Here is a 22,897-nt window from a genome sequence, read left to right on the forward strand (position 1 = left end):
ACTTATGAATGTTTTTAGTCTGGCTGCCTGAAAAGGCATAGCTTTTTGTCCTGATGATTGTAGACCAGGAAATTCCCATGAAAAGCACAATACCTCTTCTGATAAAATGTTCTTACTGTCTGGAACTACCCAGGATTGGTTGCATCCCAAAGGATCTCATTTATCTATGTTTTTGTTCTCTAATTTGTAGAAATCACTCTAAGCCACATCTGATATACCTTCTTGAGAACACTTAAGAATAGTGACATTCATGAACTTCTCTACTGTACTTAGCCTTCAAAGGTCAGATGAAACTTGACACATTTGATATAATTTAGCAACATAATTAGTTAAAACATGAAAAATCGACTTCCTTCCACTCTGACGTGTATTTTCAGCCACAAGATGCTCTCATTCGAACTCATCTTGAGACACAACAATCTGGCTTTACGTAAATTCATTATCACTTACTGCCCCACAAACAGCGACATTTTAATGTAAACTTACTAGATCTCGTATTTTTAATTCATCGAGATCGTCAAGATTTGAAGGCATGAAGATCCTGGCATTAGCAGTCACTTGGTTGTTTCACATCAGTGAAGAACAAGTTTGCATGTTTTTACAAGTCAGAACAAAATCATAAACTCTGGAGTTGGAATACACCATTATTTTCTACTTGCAAAACACTTTGTGAGCCCAAGGCAATGGTTCACGTTTGATAGTCAAATTCAATCACACTGGCTGGCTTTGCTCAAAAATAGGACTATATCTTTCTTGTTCCTGGAGCAACAGAGCTTGGATCTTCTTGAAGATGGGAAGTCATTACATGCAGCATAACGTAAATGAAATTACAGGACTGGCTGTACTGCAATATTTTACAGATACCATCATAATGAAAGTACTGCAATGGAGAATGACATCAATTACAAGCTCACTGACCACTCAGAAGGTGCTTCAGCTCTTCTAACACTGCCTATGTAAAAGCTGGGAACCGCAGATAGCAAAAGGTTAGGTTACAGTTTCCAAATGGCAGGCTCAGATTCAATTTGGAAAGTAAACAAAAAAATTGTAGTCAAGCGAGTTTTCTACTGTCTTTGTTCTCTGACTTCTGGGAAGGCAGCAGGATTGTGCCACTTGCTTTACTGATTTGGAACTTGTCTTTATTGTGTATGAGATGGCTTCTTATAGCCCCTGCAGAAACTTGTGCCTGAGCAACTTACCTGGAGAGTTCTGAGGCGAGGACACTGGTGAGCCTCTTGGGGACTGGCAATAACTAGGATGAAGTAAGGCATGTGGCGGCACATATGACATGATCTCCTCTTCGAACAAGCTGGTAAAAAGATGCAAATAAAAAATAACACATTCATTTGAAAGAATTAATGACATTTTTTGCTTTCTAAGAAAAATCTCTAGTAACTAACCTGCTTTCTTTCATAGTCCCTTGCCTATTTCCACTATGCACACTTAGAGTCTTACAATATTATTACCATTCCCTCAATAGGATCTTGAAAGTTACTGGAAAGCAGTAGTTACTGCTTTGGGGGGACATTAATATACATAATGTGATGTTTGTTTTAAAGGCTAAAATATACTTAATCAACCTTTTAATATTTTTTCTCTCACTTGGATTGTTATAAACAAAGGGGTCAAAAACCTTAGTTACTCATTCCTGGAAAAAGGTCTGTCATACTGCACAAAGACCATGAACAAAGGCAAATATTCTAAGCCTCCAGGGTTACGATTCACATCTGAACTTGTTGAGTGTATTGAACTGTAAGCTTGTTGGCAGAACAAGTTATTTCCTTATTTTATCTTTAGGGATAACACTGTTGCTGAAACTGGTATGGCATCTAGTCTGTTCAGGTTGAGTTATTTCATGCCTCATCTAGTATCGCTACACAATATTTAATGGTAAAACAATAAACATTTTCAGCCTAATCATTGCATCTGTGTACAGCCTGTATATATTAAAATATCAGGTTTTTTGCACTGCTGACACAAGCAAAGCCAAAAATGCCAGAATAACTAGAATCAGAACTAATCTGATATCAAAGCCTATGTTGGATGTTAAACACAACACAGGTAAGATTAAACTGCTGAGACCATATGTTAAGTCTATTTTCAAAAATTGAGCTAAAGAAAAAATCACAAGCTGATCTTTTACTATAGAGCTTAAAAGCAATGCTCAAATAAATGATGTTTCTTACTAAGTCTGTTCAAGGAACAAATACCTAGAAAAATTTTTGCATGAGATTTTTTTCTAATTGATATTTTCTGGCACTTCTTTTTACATTCATTACCATGTGTTGTTCTCCTTAAAACCTATGTGAATCATGAGCACAGTGCTCTTGCCCTCACCTTTCCTCAGACAGAATATCATGTTCTGTCTCTGCTAGGAAAAAAATGTGAATTCCAAGCTAACAACTACCATCTAAAAGCTGAACCCCACAAAAATCAAAAACCTGGCCCTTAGGCTTTAGCTACCCCAGCTGCAAGTCCAAGTTCTGAGGGGGAAATGATTAGTCACTAAATCAGTACACTCTGCTCACTGAAAGACTCCTCAGGAGCTGCCACGGCATATACCATACATGCATCAAAAGCAGCAGTGCCTACCTGAGCAACATGACAAGGTCTGCATCACTGGATAAACGCACCAACCCAGGTGTTCCTTCTGTCCGGATGAACTGGATCTTCTCCCTGAGTAAGCAAAAAAAGAGTTCTAAAATATCTTTTGCAAATAAGGCACCAACATACACCCCAGCTAAAAGAAAAAGTACAGGGTATATCATAAAAATCTCTGGGTTATGCCTCTGTATTTCAGAAACCATTTTTTCCCCCTTCTCACACCACATCCATGTGAGCAGTAACATATTACAACCAAAAAGCTAATTTGTTCTCAAGAATGAGTCTCCTGTTGTCCTCATCGATTCGATGCTCAGGCTGCTTCAGGTAGTACAGCCATGCACCTAATAAAAATCAGTCCTTCAAGTTCATGCCGGCTGTGGACCTGAATTCAAAGCAGTAAGCGGAGCCCTGCGGGAGGAAATTAGTATTCAGAAAGTGAACTGCTTAAAGAGGCACTGTCATTTTTGAACCTTTGTACAAATGTAAGGCATACATTACAATGCTTGCTTGTGATTTTAAAAGTGGGGTTTTCAAAACACACTGTATTTAACACATCTTCTAGAAAACCTTTGCACTGTTTCTCACTCTCTGCCTCACCCAAGCACACACCCCTCCTCCCAAACCCAATCTGTTCACTACTGTGGAATCCATGCGTCCTAAACACTGCACATGGTAACATACTGTGGATTTTTAGAATCTCATTATGGATTTTTATGATCTATACTGAATATAATTCTTTGGATGATTTCTGCTCTTTCTCCCTGTAGAGATTTTTCCTGCATTCTAAAATGAAAGTACATCCTATTTATTTTCAGTATTATCAGTACAAGATAGAATTTCTCTCTATTACCATCATCATATGATTTGGCCTTGCTCTTAATGAGGAAAAGAGAACCAAATCCTGTAGTTAAAAACTATCCCAATTCCAAAGGGATAAACAAAACAAAACAGAAAAAAGCTCCACATAAGAACAGTAATATCGGCTCAGATCAGAGGTCCATTGACCCCACTGTCTTATCACCAACAATGACAAAGAAAACAAAAACAATCCCTGCAATCAGCATCGTAACAAGGGTGAAGACGAGTGCTGGCAGCAGCATGCAATTTAAACTGCAGTATGCATTTCTGGAGCACATCATTTCACGCACAGCAGTTTCATCCAAAAGGTCAAACCAAATTTCTTGTCATCTGTCTCTAAAACACTATGCACAAAGACTTTCTCAAACAATGGGCCTAATGTAAATTCCCTGGTAACTTCCAGTACTTTTACAGCATATTCAAGGGTTAAAAAGGGGCACGTTCAGGCTGTCCACAGCTCCTCAGTTCCTCCTTGCCAGGGTGGCAGTTGTGGCTGTAGCAGAAGCGTGTAATTCAGTGTTTCACTGTGAATACAGGTAATGAAGGTCAAACAACCACTTTGTCAACCCTGTGGTCCCAACACACCAAGACCCGAGTTCAGTCTGGAAGCCCCATTGCTTCTCTAGCACAGTGCTGAACCAAAACTAACAAATGCTGCCCACCCATGAGCATGACCCCATAGTGCCCATGTCAGAGACATCTGCACACTTCCACAGCCTACTTCAATTTACAACAGTACCCAAATGGCAAGGATTGAAGAAATAAATTATGACTTTCAAAATACATTCAGTTAGCAGCAACACTAGGAACCAGAAGGACATTTTCTGGGTTAATGTATGCAGCCCTCCAAATAAATGCAATCTATGACTTCTCAGGGATTACCACTGAGAGCTGTGATTTTTACAATAGTTTTTAAATATATGCCTTTTACCTTCTGTTAGGATAAAAATTATGTTTAAGGTATGATAGCTGCCTTTGCCTGAAGCCTTTCATATAATTTAACAGCCTCTCAGCCTCTCTTATCTATGATGGTTTGCAGTGAGATTTGATCTTGGCTATGTGCTTAATAATAGTGTAAGTACAATGTTCTCACTCAACCATAAAACCTCTGAACAACGGTTTCCTCCTACCTGTAGTACCCTTTCATTGTACATTTTTATGAGACCCTCAACTTCTTACTACATCTCTTCAACCATTTTAGAAATGATAAATCATTTCAGGCAGAAAATGTAAGACTTTTTTCAAATGATCTCTATCCTCTTCCACTTGCCAAATACCAATTTTCTTCCTCACCTATGTAATAATAATAGCAATAGCAATATTTAATATCATTGTCAATCAACTTTGGTTATACTGAGGACATCAAAGAAATAGTTTACAGAAAGTTGTACTAATCGTCCCCCCCCCCCCCCAAAAAAAAAGACAACTCATAATTCAGGATTTCACTTACGTCCTATTTCATTAAGTATTTAAGCAACGATATTGACATAACTTAGTCTCACAATGTGTCAGATATGGATACCAAAATTTGCTAAATCAGGGTCTTAAAAGACTAACTGGTAAGATCTTTATAAAAATGTAAGTGATATTACTAAAGCATCAGCTCTATAAGAATATAGGAGAGGTATAACAGAAGACACTTTAATCAAACGTATTAACTTCAAAGAGGAAGACCAGAATAGAACCATTCAGCTTAACAGAATGGTTTCTCTGACCAATAATACTTAATATAAAATGAAACCACATACATTAAAATCCTTGATCATTCTGCTAAAGCAGGTACATTAGACATATTAAGAAACAGTATTCAGTCTATTTACAAAGTAAATATACCAAAGAATATACAGTCTCCAGTAACTGAGAAGTTGCAGAAGCCAGCATATGTTATCCTTTGATCTCCCATTTTTAATCCACAAATCATCTTTTCTTGAGAAGGGCTCAGCTTGTGGCAAATTACGATTTTGCAATCAGGAAGCAAGGTTATACAAGAGGCAGAATCTGATAATACCAACAAGTCTTTTGAACAGTCTGAATTCTAAATCATCAAAACCAACACAAAACATGTGAAGAAAATAAAATTTTGATTGCTATCAGAGTAAAGAAAGCCAAGCACGCTGGAGAAAGGAAAACAGAATAATAAAACTACCAATAATTGGATTTTTTTTTTTTTTTTGTATATTATTTCTCAGCAGATAAGTCTGTTCACATCTCAAACCAACCCTGGTTGGACAATTTGCCTGCAGTAATATGCAACATAGGAACTGTTTTGACAGGATGAGAACTGTAGGATTTTTATTCTCCTCCTTTTCATTAATTTCTAGTGGACATGAATTCTACTAGTACTTCATTTCAGGGTTGTTAGCCAGGATTTATTTAGAGGATAAATCAAATTTTTAACACAGAAAACTCATCACAAAACTTGTTAGAATGCAATGCTTTGAGAAACTGCAAAACAGGGCAGCTTGTTGAATTTTGGGCACTTGTAGGATGTGGACAAAAAGGGATCGGTATGTAACACAACATAAATGTGAAAATCATTGCTGGCTGCTGTGCCATCCAATACGAACAGGCATTTGGAACCCTGTACTGCACTGGCAGCTCTCTGCACAGGACAGACACATACCAACATAATTATTATTACTACACAACCAGCAAACCAAGGATTTTTAATGTTAGCATCCAGGTAAGAACAGATATAGTAGTTTGTGCACTTAACACTAATATCCAGGTAGACAATTATTCCATCTTTTACACCCAAGAGCGTAAACTGAAGTGTCTTTGTGTAGGATACACTTTAAAAGGGATCTCATCACTTTTGGAATTTCACTTTTTCGCATTTCTATTCTAACCATACCGGGAAGTTACAGCCACTGTGTAACAATCGAAGATCATCCTTCATCAAATCTCATTGGGCTATACAAAAACTTTTATACATCTATTTTTGAAATTTTGGAGCAACACTAAAAATTCTGATTGCTCTAAGAGTAGTAAGGCCATTAGGTCAGGGCAGCCTTTCTGTAAGCATGCGTTGAGAAGATGAGAACAAAACCAAATACCATCCTGCCTCACACTCCCAGCTGTACACATACTCAAATGAATTGGCACATTTGCCTTGCCATCCAGCTGTCCTGGCACGTTTTGAAGACATCAGCAAATCTCTTACATTAGTTGTTCTAAACATTATTTTATTTGTTTGTTTTACCTTCATTTTGTAATACCACATTTCTATTGTTTCTCTAAACCTTATTTCAGGGAATTACAAAGAAATACAATAAAGAAATACTGCCCACAGCTTTATGGATATGTTTCTCTCTCACAGGCCAAAATTCTACAACCTGTTACGTGCCACTACTAATTTTAAAGAAAAACTAATCTGAACTCTCATTTTGTATTAGATTAGAATAGCAGATTCCATGAATTTTATTACCTGAGTGAATGATTCCTGGTAAGATCTGGTTGACGCTCTTGTAGAATTTCAAAGATATTGGGCTGCCGCAAAAATGCAACAATCTTGTCATTGTAAGCTGAAAATACCAACAAAAATATTGTGCTGAAACAATGATATACTAAAAGACAGGATGACATTTCTTTTGGGTTTTGAACAACAATGACAGCAAACTTTATCTTCACAGTTCTACCACCAGTTTAGTGGTACTGTGTCAATATATTTATCATGTAAGGCTACTGATACTGCTATTGTGGGGAACATGCTTCCTCTGACAATGAACCAGACCTGATTATGCCATACACTTTCCACTGCTAGCAGTGCTAACTTCGGTAGCAATTTGTATTGCATTTTATCAGTCACACTGTTAGCTGAAGCCAAACTAGAGAATTCATTGCTAGAATAAAACTGCAAGGACCTTAGTTTTCACTGCACTGAACCATGTTCAGTCCTATAAGGGCAATACGAAGTGACGCTGAGCATGAGGGACATTGCTTACTGTGTTATAAATATACCAGTTAGGGCAATGAAGAATCCAATACCTTGTTTTCTAGTGGTGTATTTAATAGTGATATAGACAAGGTTCTTTATTAACTACCTTTAGCTTCTCCTTCCTAGATGTTCAGCATCACTGTAATCTCCAGAGGCTCTTGGAGTGAGTAGTGCAAGAGGGATAAACTGCCTTCTGGAGGTGTCTATCTGATTGCACTACTAAGAGACCAGATTAAGCACCTATCTACAAATTGATAGATAATTTAAAATGTCATTCTTCTCATCATTTGTGTGGTAACTTAGACCTACAATGCTATGTAAGAATACAAGATGACTATACCCGTACACATTACAAAGTTCTTACATGCTGCATGTAGGAAAACTAGCTGAATATTTTTCACCTCTTCCTCTGAGAAGTAACATGTAATGTTATTCATATTAAAGGCCTGATTAAGTTTCAGAAATGCAATGTATTCAAACAGATGACTGTACATCCAGGCTCCTCCCCAAACCTTAACCCATACTGCTTTGTGCGCTTACTGTAACTTTATCTGGTAGTGGGATGCAGCTTTTCAAGACTTCGACCAGACATATAATCAGGCCAGTTATGTCATTTTAGTAGTAACGGATTTTATTTATCAATTCAAATTATTCAAAGATTAATGTTACTCCTTTTCTTCTTTGTAACTTTGCAAAAGGACAGAAATAAAATTATTAAATAACTTATACTTCAATAACATCTATACTTTCTTGCTATCATTCTTAGAATTTTAAGAACATATATCAAAATACAATAGTAAACTCACTCATTTTCAGCACTTAAATATTATCTAAAGCTAAACATACTTCTGATGGTATAAGCATTTCCAGAGTTGACTTACAGCCAAGTCATATTTGGCCATGTTTCTCAAGTACCAACAGACAGCACGTATAAGGAAGTAGGCTGCAGTCATTCAACCTTCCAAGATGAGCTGATAAATGCTAGAAGCAGACTTAGAGAAAAACTATTGAAATGCAATGAAATGAGTACCTACTTTTTGTCTTTTTTTCCTCAATGTCTTTTCTTATGTACGTATTCATTGTACTAAAGAGATTCCAGGACTCACTCAATGTTGGTGTCCAATCCATTCTCAAACATTAAACAACCATTGGAAACATCCACATTCAAATCCTCACTAATAGCTGAGCCTACATTGAATGCACACCATGTCCATGGCAAGGGGAAGGATTTAAATTAGCAGAGATTTTCAAGTAAACATACTACATTACAAAAATCCAGTTATAGTCAATCGGATTAATTTATCTTGATTTATCACAATGTGACAGCTGTTAGATTCAGGAAGCTAAATTCTGTTCTTGGTGGCACAGAAATCAGTCATTTTGTGTGTATGTAACTGAGAACAGAAGTTAAGCTAATGACTAATTCCAAGCTGATTAACTCTTTCTGGACTCCTGCCAAAATAGATGCCCAGAAGTTCTATAAAATCACTTGGAAATACATGGTGTCAAATTAGAGCCCAGCTTAACTCACTGTCTTCAGCTCCCTGACACCACTTCGAGTAGGGGGATTAGGAAGCTCAGCACAGGTAGAATTTTTGCATCAGTTGTTCAATTCTTTGTAGACACTTCCCAGTACGATTCCTGCAGGTTGCAACTGAATGATTGGTCGTAAGAAGTCATAACAAATGATAACTTCTACCCACCCCAACCAAATGAAAAAACCTTCAGTGCAGACAGACGTGACACATTCAGTCACGGAGTATTTCTCTGAAAAGAGACCATATGCTGACGTACCCACTGGAACCACATCCTGGTACTGAGCTCTGCTGACTGTATTAAATGTGCTAGATGGTCTTGGTAGAACTGGTGGTCCTGAATGACGGGAGTCCTCTCCAACCTGAAAATGTACAAGTAAGCACAATCAGTGCAGTTTATGTACATCTTTATCCACATTAAAGATCAAATTCAGCTCTTTCATTAGCACCATAACCTCTATTACCTCTGTGCATGAGGGGAACTTCCCTAAACTTAAACTGGAAAGAATTTTGTGGCTGAAACAGCAGGATAAAGAAGTGAGTTCACATTCAGCAAGGCAAATGAGTCCCAAACTGGTAAAAATATGCTTCTTACAATCATTCAGGAGAACTGTTCTGAATTTTTTGTGTTCTCCTTCTGGAAGTGAAACATTGCATACAAACTTTTTTTTGTTGGTAGAACCACAACGTAAAGTTGTTCCTGGTAGCATCTGTGATGTCAAAGCAACTTCCACGATTTTCTGTATGCTGAGGCTTCCGTTATTCCTACAATGCATTTTCTATTTTATCTATATAAGGCATTTTGTTCAACCACTTTTTCATCCTCTTGGTCCTTTATGTTTAATTCTCAGTCCCTCAGCCTATACATAATTATTATCATGTGAACTACACTTCCACACTCCAAAGAACTCTAAAAAATCCAACTGCAAAAGATCAAGCAATTATAATGGTTTTGTTAAATCCAGTCTCTGTCATCACAAAGTAGCGGAAGTACTGAAACATCTTCCAAGATCTCTTTGCACTCTGATAATACTCTTTCAGAAGAAAAAAAAAAAATCCTGTAGGCACTGTGCTGGAAAAGGAATAACATTATTATTAGCTCCCGCTTCATGCTGCAGTTCAGCTTTAGCTGAAATGGCATTCCTTACACTAGTTATTGTTTGCTTTAGAGCATCTCCCTATAAAAACTGGGTCAATGGCTTCAAAACATCAAAGTTCGTGACAAGGCAAATAAAGTATTTTGAGAATTTTTTTCATTAAGTATTCATCTTTCTGCAATAACATACAGTGCCTTGATCAATGGATTAAAAATAGCTACAAATATGCAATCCTTAAGTCATAAGGGCAGAAGAAAAACTGGTTTTCTTATTCAAACATATGCATATAAATGAACATCATAACATCATCAGTCCCAGAATGGGAATACTGTATTGAATTGCTCTGTTTCAGATTTCTATCTGGAACTATACTTATATTCAAAATAAAACTACAACTGTAACCGTATCAAATAAATATTTCTAAACTGCCATGCAGAAACTAGGATTTAGGAATTTCGTGTATCTTGATGGAATAGGAAATTCATGCACGAAATCAACACTGTATATGCAATATAATGTGATGACTTTCTGCAGGGTAAACTTACACTTACGTTGCAGTATTGACAACTTCAAGCAGCACAGCTGACATTTATCTCTTTGAGTGCAGAGCTTCTGCACTCTGAAGTGCAAAAGAAAGATAATTTGTGTGTATATTTGGTAAAGTCAAGAAAAAAAAATCTGCTCTCTTATAAATCAAACAAATACTTGTTCTACCCTGTGGAAGACCTAAACAACTATAGGAAGACACTTCCAGCTGTCTTGCTTGCTGCAAGACATGAGTGCCTACGAAACACAACCACATTGACAGAAAATGCTATTTAAAATCATTTGTAAAATATGCAAAAAAAACTGGAAAGGGGGTGGGTGGATGGCGAGGAGGAAGGGAGGCTCTGGAAAGTACCCCTTGCAACTAAACCATATTCATACAGGATATGACAAGACTTGCAACCAATGGTAAAACACTCACTGCAGCTCAGCGGAAGCTCTGTTAGAGAAGTGGCAGAGAAGATTCATGCCTGCTCTGAAGCAGCTATCTGGCAGAACTTCATGTGCCACAACACCGAGCTAAAAATAGCAAAAATCAGAGCATCTCACTACCTATTCTAATGCGTATTCCTCTTTGTGTCAGGGGATAGACTTCCTCAAAGCAAACAGTATGGACGTTAAATAACAACTACAACTGAAGTTTGAGTCATTATAAATACACATTTGTTCACAAGTGAAAAGAATTTACAACAACAATATGGGGACTGCTGGTGAAAATGGCCCACAGTGACACAGCAACAAAATAGTCTTTTCCATGTATTTCTGTTTAGAAAGCAGAGATAAAATACATACATAAGTACATATAACAGTCTGACAAACCCATGTGGTAAGATGATTTTTTACATTTATTCAGATAGTTGCACATCTGGATGTATATACACGTGCACTTTCTTCTTTTTCTCTTATTTGCAGAGCTATTACAACAAAGCTGGCAGACACCAAGCTAGACAGCAATTAAGTATTGACTGTAAAAGACAGGATATCGAAACTGGTAATCTGTAATCAGATGCTCTCCTGTTGTTAAATGGGGTTACTGAGAATTAAATGTAAAATTCATGCCTGATTTTTTTTTTTTCCTGAAACCAAATATATATATATTTCCAAAGGAACAATGAGGTTTCTGGTTGGCAAATAAAATAATAAATGTTTATAGCTGAGTACCATCCAGTTACAGAACAATCATGCTCCTCGCAACAGAATGGAGTTGTGAATGTAATGATGTGAAAGAGTGAATGTGATGTGAATGACCCTAAACACTTGATGGCTCCTGACAAGAAGGGGCAAATCAAACTTACTTCACCAGCACTGTGGCTGCGTTGCCTGGTTAAGTGCTGCCGATGGACTAAAGCACTAGTGGGCCTGCTGCTCTGCAAGGGAAGCCGAGGGTCAATGAATGTGGTCGTGCGGGAATTGTGGTCAACGAAGAAAGCCTAGACAAAGGAAAAGAAAAATGAATGTATCGTCAACTCTGTGATGAAAGACTACCCAACCACCAAAGAGTTAAATGTCTAAAGTTAATGTGTATTCAGGCTCTGATGTTAAGCTTTGGAAAATCTTTTTCATGTTGCTGTGGCTCATGAAAAAGATTCCCTTCAGCAGATGAAGCATAACAGTTTTTCAACTCACTGGAGGGATGAATTCTTTAATACCTTACTTCACTCATGTCTATAAAGCCCTTTGAAATCTTCAGCTGACAAGCATCAGAAATTTTATTATGATCGTTAAGAGACTCAAATGTTTAATAAAAGTCATCCTTGTGTGTTTTTTCTCTTTCATTTCCTTATAAACATCTAAAAAGATGTCATTAAGTGGCAAAACTATTCCCCTTTGTGATCTATTTACCATATAATTATGAATACAATTGGGTGTGTATTTGTTAAGTGTATGATTGCATCTTATGATGCACCATGATTACAGGTCAAAAGGCATTTTTGCCATCCTCCTGTTGCAATGTTTGTTAACCTAAAAAAACATCAGTCAGGGACAAAAAGGTGGCAACAAAAACATTCAAACAAGGTAACTGGTGAGAACAACCACATACTGGCTGGTCAGCCATTTGCCGAAAGCAAGGTCACAGGAGCACATATCCTGGAAAATGAAAACCTCCTGCACTTCATTCCAATTTGAACCAAAAAAGAGTTTCTAAGCCCTGAGATTTAAACTTTTTCCAGAGCTAGTGTTGCACTTGGAAACCAGCAGTCCTATTTAAACACACTTCAGGTTTTTTTGGTCACAATGCTGGAAACATGTGGAAATGGCAAAAAAATAAAACAAAAAAATCCAGGTTTTGAGTAGGAGAGTAACAGGAAAGTGACATCTGGTTTGAGGAATTGAAGAGTCTGGACCAGCAGAGAGGTGGTTAGGGACTGCTGGAACTATTTCTATTTGTGATACCAGTGAGGTACTTTGACCACAGTTTCATAAACAATTTGGTCCTGCAGTGTCAGCAAAATAAACATTCCCATCTTCCCCTACCCTGACCACTTGTTTCATCCCTTGTGCACCCCTCCTGACTTGCGCTGGCACAAGTGTTTGTGTGGCCAAGCAGTGAACCCAGCTGGGGAACTGGTCCAGGCTAAAATTACTCTCCTTTGTCTGTTTCCCTGCTTCTTCCTCTAACCTCAGTCAGCACACCAGGGATGAGAAGAGAGCAGAACTGGATCTTTCAGCAGCCTAGAGCATACATGAAATCATTATTTCAGGCTGCTTGGTATAGACAGAACAGAGAAAATGGAATTCTTCTGACTGCTGTGAAAGTAGGTAGACAAACCAGTGTGCCATGCTATATGGCAATTAAATATTGTTACGGATAGTGGTTAGAGAAAATGTCATTATTTCCAATTCCCAAGGAAGGGGAAGTATATGGAGCTGCTAACTGAGGCTGACACCTGGCTGTGAGGGAGGCAGGAGGGACACCAAACCTGCAAAACCCCAGACACACTCCAGAAGAGGGCAGCAAGCCTCCCACAGCTTTAACAGCAACGCCTGAACCTGCGACCTGTGTGTACAAGCAGTGAATCACATCACCTGAACACTAATCAAAGGAAGAAGTTTAGAAGCTCTAAACTAAGGAAGAAGCTTTAAGAAGCTGTTCTCATCAGCTGAAATAGTTACAGATATTTAAGTGAAACAATGCTCCACAGTTCACAAACTACACAGTGTTATCAAACAATTGCAATTTTAATTGCAGTGTTTGAGCCTGATGCAGGACTTGTTCACCTTGACAAACGATGATGTCAGCTGCAGCACAAGTTTACCTACTAGAGAACGTAAAAGCAGTGGGAAAGTACTGTGAAAGCATTTCTAAAATTTCAGTTTAGGGCCTGGGAAATGACCAAAAGGGACTGCTGCAATGTATCTAAGCTTTTTGAATTTTTTGCTCCTAATTGATAGGTCTACTTCACTTACTAACAGTTAATTTGTTTGTTTTGAAACACTTTATCTACTACTTTATCTAGTCTGGCCTATGCATATTTATAAGCTGTGAAGCACTTTCATCAAACCAAAGGTGAGTTTCATTAAATCAACATTATACTGTAAAATCACCTAGGAAAAACAAAAAAGTACCGATTCAACAGTGGAAAAAGTACTACCTACAGCTGCACTACACAGTTCTTTGATTCAATGCAGTAGTCTAATGCTGTACGTAGTGCTCTTTAGCATTACATTTAAATAAACAACTAACCTTAAACATTAAGTTTAAAACAATCGTGTCTTATTAAATATGAATGCTTACAGGCCAGCTAGTAGCAGCATAGTTTCAAATAAAGCATAAATTACTACTTTAAAGCTTCAGTGAAGAAAATAATTGGAGCTTCAAACCTTTAGGCTAATCTGGACATTGGCACACAGCTCAAAATACAGTGCATCTCACAATCTCTTTTACAAAAATCCCTTTCATATCTCGTTAGCTATAATCCATAAGTCTATAAAGCTTGAAGAGAATGACGTAAGATTGGTGTGCCAAAACTGCATTTAAGCCATTAAATGTGGATAGATGCTTAAGTTGTCTTTCCAGTTAAAGTCTATTATGCATGCTAAAAAAAACTTTTCTTCCTATTCAGGACATTAATAACCAATTACAATTTGACCATAGAAAGAAAGAAAAAAACAACCCTGCTATAAACTTACTATTTATCTGAACATCTTATGGAGATCTATTTAAAAAGCACACACATTTACAAGTGTCTTTAAAATATTGTCATGTGCCTACACATATTGCACAAATGCACTGCGGTGCTTATTGGTAAATACCCATATGTATACATATACGTGGCAGCACACAATTTCAGAATAGTTGCTCAGACTGGGTTCAGCCTAGGGTCTTCTCTGGCCTAGATGGTGCTTCCTGTTGCTGCCTTCCCCAGCAGCCCTCTGCCTCCCTGTGTTCAGTAACCGATGACTGATCCATAATGCTGATCAGATACTATATCTGAGATATAGCTGACCTTTTCGGGAGAACTGTATGCCAAACAGGTTTTATCCTCTGAAGGGGATATGCAGAGGAGTCAAAGAAAAGTGGGCAATTGGGCTTAGCTGTGCAGCTTTGAAGGGAGTTCAGAGGTAGGAGGTCCCTGTCTGAGTATGAAAGAGAGCCTGCAAAGAGGACAAGCCACCAGAACTGCAGTGACATCAGGGAGTATAAACTCTGCTGTATTAGGGTCAGAACAATCACTGTGCCTTGTGAGCAAGAGCACCAAGCCTCTTACTACAATATACTTGGAAAAATAAAGGAAAACCTCATCTCAGCAAGAAAGAATAGGCAGGGAAAAGAGACATAATTATATATTGTGGCATGGCTAATTTCTACTTGCTTCTCTTTAGCTTATGCTTTAATAAAAGTAGATTGAGTTTCGGTTTGGTTTCATAAAGTATTGGTCTCCATATACTGGCCATCATCTCTCTAAACTGCTGAATAAGCTTTCTTACTAGCCACAAGTGCTGCTTGTGACAAAGACAATTCAATATAATGAGAATGAACAATACTGAGCATAATTCAAATTGAAGAAATCCCAGTGGGGATTTATTCAGTGCTTCCTCTTGTTGATTAATGTTTGTCATAGTATTACTGTTACCAAACACTACACCAGAAACCCAGAGGTCTAATTCTCTCTATGGAACACCTATTGAAGTAAATTGAAATGGCCATATTCTTCAGGAGAAAACTGGCCTCTGAAGGACTGAACAGAAAAGGATGACGTAGAACAGAAGAGAGAGAGAGGTGCAAATGAGAAGGTTAATATAATTGCACATCCCTATCAGTGTTGCTAATGGGAAAACACAGTATTTTCTCAAGTCAGTAAATCCAGGAAGAAAACAACCCTCAAGCACTTTTTCTAGCCTTCAGTTTAGAAGCTGTCTGCAATCTTTTCAAGCATCAAGACTATTATTTATATGGACAGTCACAGCTAAGCCTACAAAGACTGATAAACATAAAAACTGATAAGCTTAGTGTGCCTGTAGTCCTAATTAGGACATCTCATACAAACTGCTAAGCCTTATCACTTTCTCACATGCTAATCAGTCTATTTTTAACCTTACTATTTTCTGCAAAGGAAATCATATTCTAGATAGCAAGGATGCACTAGTTTAAATTTACATTAAAATTACATTACTATTGTAAAAATTCGTCTGTTTTTCTTTGATTTTAAAATATTTTGTTAGAACTTCAAAAGCGACATCTGTTTTGAAAAGCAGTAGAATTTGCAACCATTCAAGATCCCTGTTACTTAATGGAACTCATTAAACACAGTTTCTACCCAGTTAACACAGCCAACAGAATGAGCATCCCGAGGGCTTTTGAGAGTACACTGATATCTCAGAAGCTGATGAACATTGGAGCTACTTAGCATTTGGATGGAGGATTCACCAAAGAAAATTGTTAACTATTAAAGAAAATAAGACCAAATAATGCATGCTAATAAATTCCACTTGAGATGCTGAAGCTGACAGTTAGAGAAAAAAGCTCGTATAAATACCTCAACAATAACTAAATCAAAATCAAAAAAATAAAAATTGATAAAAATTAAGTAACCTTACATTTAAATTTTCTTCTGAGTACACAGGCAAAACTCACTGTTTTTTTCAAAGTTCACTGAGCTGCACACTAGATAATCCTTTTCAAAAGAAACTTTTAATATCCAATTTATATCACAGTAAAAATACTATACCATTTTCTACCGTTTTTCCTTGTAGCAGTTAATACACACTTACCAGTCTCCTTCTTTCATATAATGTTTTGTCAGCAGAGATAAGAAGTTACAATCTACTTTTGACAAAAGAAGAAAAAAAGGATGCGCACCTTTTACATTTGGAGAATTATGTGTATTTATGCTCTTGTTAAAAGCAACCAAGTCTTAACACTGCAACCTCCAAAAATCAAACATTCAGCAGAGCTACATATACATTACAATTACCTTGCCCTGATGGTCATGTTTCATTTCCCAACCTCTTGGCAGCTCCAGCTGTTTGTTAGCAAACATGTTTAGGAAGCCAACCAAATCACGATTATGCTGGTAGCGCTCAAAATGGTGGGTGTCCCGCCGGACTTTGGTGATCATGTGCTTCAAACACGTGTTATTTGTAAACATGCGGTAGGCACTCTGAAAAACACATTAACAAAAGTACATAATCTTGAAAGATAAAATTTCTTTTTACTACAAAAAGACATATCCACCATAAATAAATGATCTTAACCCTTAAAAATAATTTCCAACTAAGCCACACCAATAAAAAAATGGTCCTCTTTCTGCGATTTTGGAATAAGTGTTCAATATTTCTTTTTTTACTTAATATATATGAACTTCTGTTATTGACTGATTTCAGCGAAGTGTGAAATACTCTATTTCGGACTCCTTCTACCACACTCTTGTCCCTGGAACTGTGAAGAATCTTAATTGCTAAAAAGTAGAGATTTCATAGATATTCTCTGATTTCTGGAGTAAGAGTCAAATGGAGCCACAGAACACTGTCATAAAGCTGGTAAGATTTTCTGCAAGATAGACACATTTATCCTTGTAGAAATTTTCACAACTCTATGTAAATATTGTTTCCACCTACACATTTTAAAAATATAAAAAAATGGGGGGAAGAACCCATTAATTGCATGCTCATGTGTAATGTATCTAATAAAATTAAAATAGAAAAGTAAAATGAGAACACTAAGTAACAAATAAAACCTTAAATAAAAGGGAAAATAAACAGTTAATACCCTTTCCTCCAAAACAAGATCCTAGACAACCAGAAATCAAGTCTTTGTCTCAGGATTAGCAATAGACAGAAGGTAAAACATAGGCCCTTCAATTGCACTGTGCTGTTGCCTAAATCACTCTGTTCTCCTACCTCTACTCCCTGGTCAAATGTCTTATTCACTTCTGCCCTATTTCAAATATTGAAGGTAAAGCAGTGCAGACCAAGCAGAATTATTCAGCCACATTCAGGCATGCATACATGTCAAAATTAAATTAACACCAACCAGTAATTAAAAACAACAACACTGGATTACTAACAAGTGTGCTTGCAGACAATAAATTATTCATCCCATTACTTCTGTTTATACTATACACCCCATTATGCAAAGGAAGAAAAATACTGAAACAACTATATAGGAAGAATCACTGAAGTACAGCGAAAATAGAAAACATATATTAAGATGTCGTTTTGTTCAGTGTGATCTCTAATACATTTTGATATAAACCAGGCAATCTGGGGAGTATACACAATCCCATGAGCAGCAAAATGACCTTAAAACAGAAGCTGCACTTTTCAATCTGAGAATTGTCTGTCACCCTCTGCAGAGCACAATAAGAAAGCTATTGTTTCAAATAAACAAGTGAGCTTGGTATCCTAAAAAAGATGAAGAGTTGAGTCAAAAATAAAAATTGTACTAGCTCTAATACCAACTATAGCCATCTCTGATAGCTCACCATTTGCAAGGAATGATATGAGCATTTGAATTTATCCCGCCTCCCTAGGTACTATCAGTACCTTAGTGTCAAACACTGAGTAGTCTCTTGGCATGCAAGACATCCATATATATAAACGCGTATTTATGTAAGTTTTTCACCTGTACAAACTATACTCACAGGGTTAGAATGCAGCACTGTAAAGAACTCTGGGCTGATAAGAAATTTCACAGGGGGAGACTGGAGCAATAAAGTAAGTCTGGATCTGGAGGTAGAGTGAGGCAGCACATTCTCTCTTCGAAAATCTAAAAGCAAAGTGAATGACAAAGACATCCACTAATAATCATTACCAAAACACTACTGCAAACAACTACATTAAATGGATTCACACAAGAAAGAAAAGCACTGTGTATACAATTATTTCAGACTTAGAACATGTTATAATTGCACCTGAAATGTTTTTAATATAGCACTGATGATCTTGAAAATATCAGAACTTGAGTTTACAATCATTTAAAATAAATAAATAAATTCCAATCATTTGTGTTCCCAAGCATGTCCATATATATAAATTGCAACAAGGTCCCCATGGCAAACCTATGAAGGTTAAAAAGCCTTTAACACTATTTACTTGATACTCTCAGAATCATGCTGGGGGAGAAACATGAGGGGTATACAGCAGTTTCAACAATGCATTGAAGAATAGTTACCATTTAAGGAAAAAAAAAGAAAAAAAAAAAAGGGTACACCAAACGAGGTTCCATTGAGATCTGTATGGGTCTGGTCCCATTCATTACTTCTATTAATGACTCAATAGGGAGGACAGAACTTACTCCCACTAGGAGATGCTGCAATAGCTGGACAGCAGGATGGAAAAGATTCGAAAACCATAGTGACACATTAGAAAAATGAAAAGATCTATGTGCAGGTATGGATAATCAACTGCACAAACACAGGATGAATAATCAGTCTTCTATGCTGAAGATCTGCACACAGAGGTCCGGGTGTGATTTTTGCAGATCAAAGACTGAACATTGGTGGTTACTATCATTCAAGAAAAAAAAAAGGAATAATTATGTGTAAGAAGTTTTGTCTGTAAGACATGGGAAGTTTCCAGTCTTTTCAGTACAACAGTCACAGACACATTTAGTTTTCTGAAATATCCCTAAGGAGCTGCAGACTAACTGAAGACAGTCCTGAGTGGACCAACAAAATAATTAAGAGATGTAACAAGAATAGGAATAGTCTGTTTCACAATGTTACCTAATATCCACTGATTGCATACAGTAAGGACACATTAGTTGGAATTTGCCAAGGATGGGTTAGATGTAGCTCATCCTATCTACCTTCACCAAGGAAATGAAATAGGTGACTGCTCAAAGTCCTTTCTAGTGCTATATTCTACCATTTCAAAATGTAGCAGCCTATAAAAAAAATATTTGTAACCCAGACCACACCATTTTATACTCTTTCTCTGCAAATGTCTTGCCTATATTTTTACCCAGTCAGGCACTGACAGAAAAAGGCTCTAAATCTCACATTCATCTCTTCAGCACATCAAACAGGGTGAGCCATAATCTTCAAAAGTAGACAACAATGAAAACAAATGGCAACCCAGATTTTCAGGGGCAGAAAGTATGTTCTGCCTTATGTCACTAAATAAATCATCTACAGGATGAATGCTCCATTTAGCAAGAAATAAATCCTTTTTTTTTTTTTCTTTTTTTTTTTTTTCACCTGCATTAGAATGGTGAAAGTCAGTTTCCTCTCCAGCTCCATCCACTGCATTTGTATGCTCTTCAGGCCTGTCATTAGTCATTGTTCTGCGGATGCTCTGGTACCTACAGTTAGAAAACAATACTTTATATATAGTGTATGGTAACTGTGATCCACCTCCGGTTCCGAGGGACTCTAATAATGAAGTCGGGCTTGCCCTTCTTTTCTGCCTTGTAGGTTAACATACACTAATCTCTCTAATTTCAGCATTAGGAGCCTTTTGAATTTCTGAAAACCATTATCAGTTTGTTTTTTTTTTTTTATCCACATAGCTGTTGAACACAGGTGGGATATGAAAGCCTTAGAAGCCCACATGCAACGTAAAAGGAACAGTCACATAAAAATAAATACATATGGCCAGCTGCAACAGCAACTGGGACCCAGTATTCATTGTTCAGCCTTATCACAGTGAATGCAGTTTTGTAAGCACACAATTCACAAGCAACAATGGTAATTCTTACCGGCGATTCAGCTGTTCCATTTGCTGTATGGAATTTGACCGCTGGAGAATCTGTGGGGCCGGGGGGGCTGTGGGTCGCTGCCATGTTGTTGTCCTGTTCACATGGTCCACATAAAAAATTCGTCCATGGCTGTCAATTCGAGCTTCCCAGTCTAAGTAGCAATAAAATGCTGTTAACTATGGAGGTGTTTGGTTTTATTTCTGTATTTATTTTAGCTCTTTGTAACTGAATCTAATGTTCCAAGTTTCCATTTCTCTATTACAGGATGACTTCAGCACAGAACTTTCTCACTGAAAGGCTAAGAGATATGGCTTCTCCCTGACTGTACTGCATAAGTCAAACTCCCTGTAGTAGTTTAGGTTCTATGGAATCCATATGTAACTAAAAGCACTTAAAGATGAGATGAAAACTACTTCAGTAAGCCAATGCCTAAATATCAAAAACCTTGCAAACCTGTCACTGTTTTTCCCCAGCTGATAGTAACAGTTATACGGTCAACCTCTTGTGCAAGCAGTAACTATAATGCTGTCCCAGTTTTGGTTTTGCTACAGAAACTATGGAAAACATTAGAAGTCTAGCACTAACCATTATGGTCTGTTTGATCTCTGCAACCAGTGTTACAAAAGACCAGAATATGACATCCCTAACTATTAAAAAATAGGAACCACTGCATTTATTAATAGTACCTAACATACAGTCAGGTTGAAAGAAAGAAGATAGCAGCATGAGATCACCTGAATATAGTATTTCTTCTCTGTCCATATTATACACGTGATTTTGCATAAAATGTGCAAATCATTTAGCATGTCACCAGCTGAAAAACAATCTTTAAGAGCTCAAAAGGTTTCTAGGAGAGACTTACTCTATTTCAAGTCGAGGTGGAAACATCAGTCCCTGCAGTAACATTCAAAAAAGCACTAGCAGGCAACCAATTCTAAATGACCGCTGCTCCACGAGGAAAGAGGGGATAGAAAAATCCTGACAGCAGAGAAGGAAAACTAAATTCTACTGTAAACTGTTTAGTACTGACAGCCTTAAAACCTCAGGCTTTGTTACTGCATGTGTATTATGACTTTTGTCAACAACTGAAGGCAGCTAAGCAGCTCGCTGCACTACACTGTAGGGTGTGAGCTGACTCACAAAGAGGTTAAAAAAAATGTTCTGAGTTAAACTGAATGTATCATCTCTGCAAGACTGCTGTGTATTTTAGCTGGCCACAATGCAAATTGTTCTTCTATCTTTATGGTTCATAATCAGAACAGCCTATTAGTGATTAGAGTATTATTACTGTAAACAAGAGCTATGTAGGAAAGTAAACTTGGAGTAAGAAAAGAAAAAGAAACACCATAGTGTAAGAATAAAGAGAACTGTTTAACAAACAAATTACAATTCCAGGAGAAAATAAGTATGTTGATGTCATCTTTCTCCAAATCCATAAGCAAAATCCAGAATTTTGTACTATATTGCAAATTAAAAGTTCAAAATAAACAAAATTGCAACGATGCAAAGGTTATGGATTCATCAATGTACTTGCTATACAAAATATAATGCATTTCAAAGTTACTCCACAAAAAGAAAAAATAATTTAATTTCTATCTCAAAAAAGCAAACTGAAACATTTCAGCATTCTCTGAAAAAGTTTCTCCCCCCAGAGACAAAAAAAAAAAGATTGAAAGAGATGATTCTGTGAAAAGTTCAAATTAATAAGCGGTATCTTTCTGATGAAATAAAAATACACGTTTCACCATTCCACCTAGATTTCAAACCCTTAAATGCTGTATAACAGCTGAGATTTTTCTTGTAGTGATGTCTAATTCCAACACAGTCACCATTTCTGTAATGTGTTCTTGAGACAGAAAGAGCAGCTTTGCCTGCGTTCGTCTTTAAATAAGCAAGTCTGAATGCTTGTGCAATGTGTTCTAAAGTAAAGGACTTCTATCAGTGCTGTGATGGACAAAAAAATCTTCCTTTAGTCAAACTGTTGTTGGTCAAACGTGTTACAAAGGACTTAGCTTGCTAAATTGTGAAATTTTAATTGATCAAGGGTGCGCATTCAAGCTGGTATTTGTTGATTTTTCCCCAGGAATGTAGGAGTTTTAAATGTTACATGTTCTAGGCAGACATACTAGGCATATTCTGTTCTAGAGACTTGTTCTGGGCAGAGCTTTGGCGAAGAAAA

The 22,897-nt window shown here is 37.1% G+C and overlaps 1 protein-coding gene across 13 annotated transcripts in view; it reads right to left on the bottom strand.

Annotated features, from left to right (window-relative positions):
- HECW2 (HECT, C2 and WW domain containing E3 ubiquitin protein ligase 2) overlaps positions 1-22,897 on the bottom strand; it is a 187,773-nt gene that overhangs the window by 30,486 nt on the left and 134,390 nt on the right. For all 13 annotated transcript variants that reach the window (XM_083842985.1, XM_083842982.1, XM_083842987.1 and 10 more), the window contains 9 exons: positions 20,719-20,869; positions 20,219-20,322; positions 18,662-18,786; positions 16,994-17,179; positions 11,873-12,007; positions 9,194-9,296; positions 6,890-6,986; positions 2,593-2,676; positions 1,200-1,309 (listed from right to left, as the gene is read on the bottom strand). In XM_083842985.1, coding sequence (XP_083699111.1) covers positions 1,200-1,309; positions 2,593-2,676; positions 6,890-6,986; positions 9,194-9,296; positions 11,873-12,007; positions 16,994-17,179; positions 18,662-18,786; positions 20,219-20,322; positions 20,719-20,869 — 1,095 coding nt within the window. The remainder of the gene's footprint in view (positions 1-1,199; positions 1,310-2,592; positions 2,677-6,889; positions 6,987-9,193; positions 9,297-11,872; positions 12,008-16,993; positions 17,180-18,661; positions 18,787-20,218; positions 20,323-20,718; positions 20,870-22,897) is intronic.

The sequence above is a fragment of the Anser anser genome, assembly GCF_964211835.1.
Source record: "Anser anser genome assembly, chromosome: 6".
NCBI lineage: Eukaryota > Metazoa > Chordata > Aves > Anseriformes > Anatidae > Anser > Anser anser.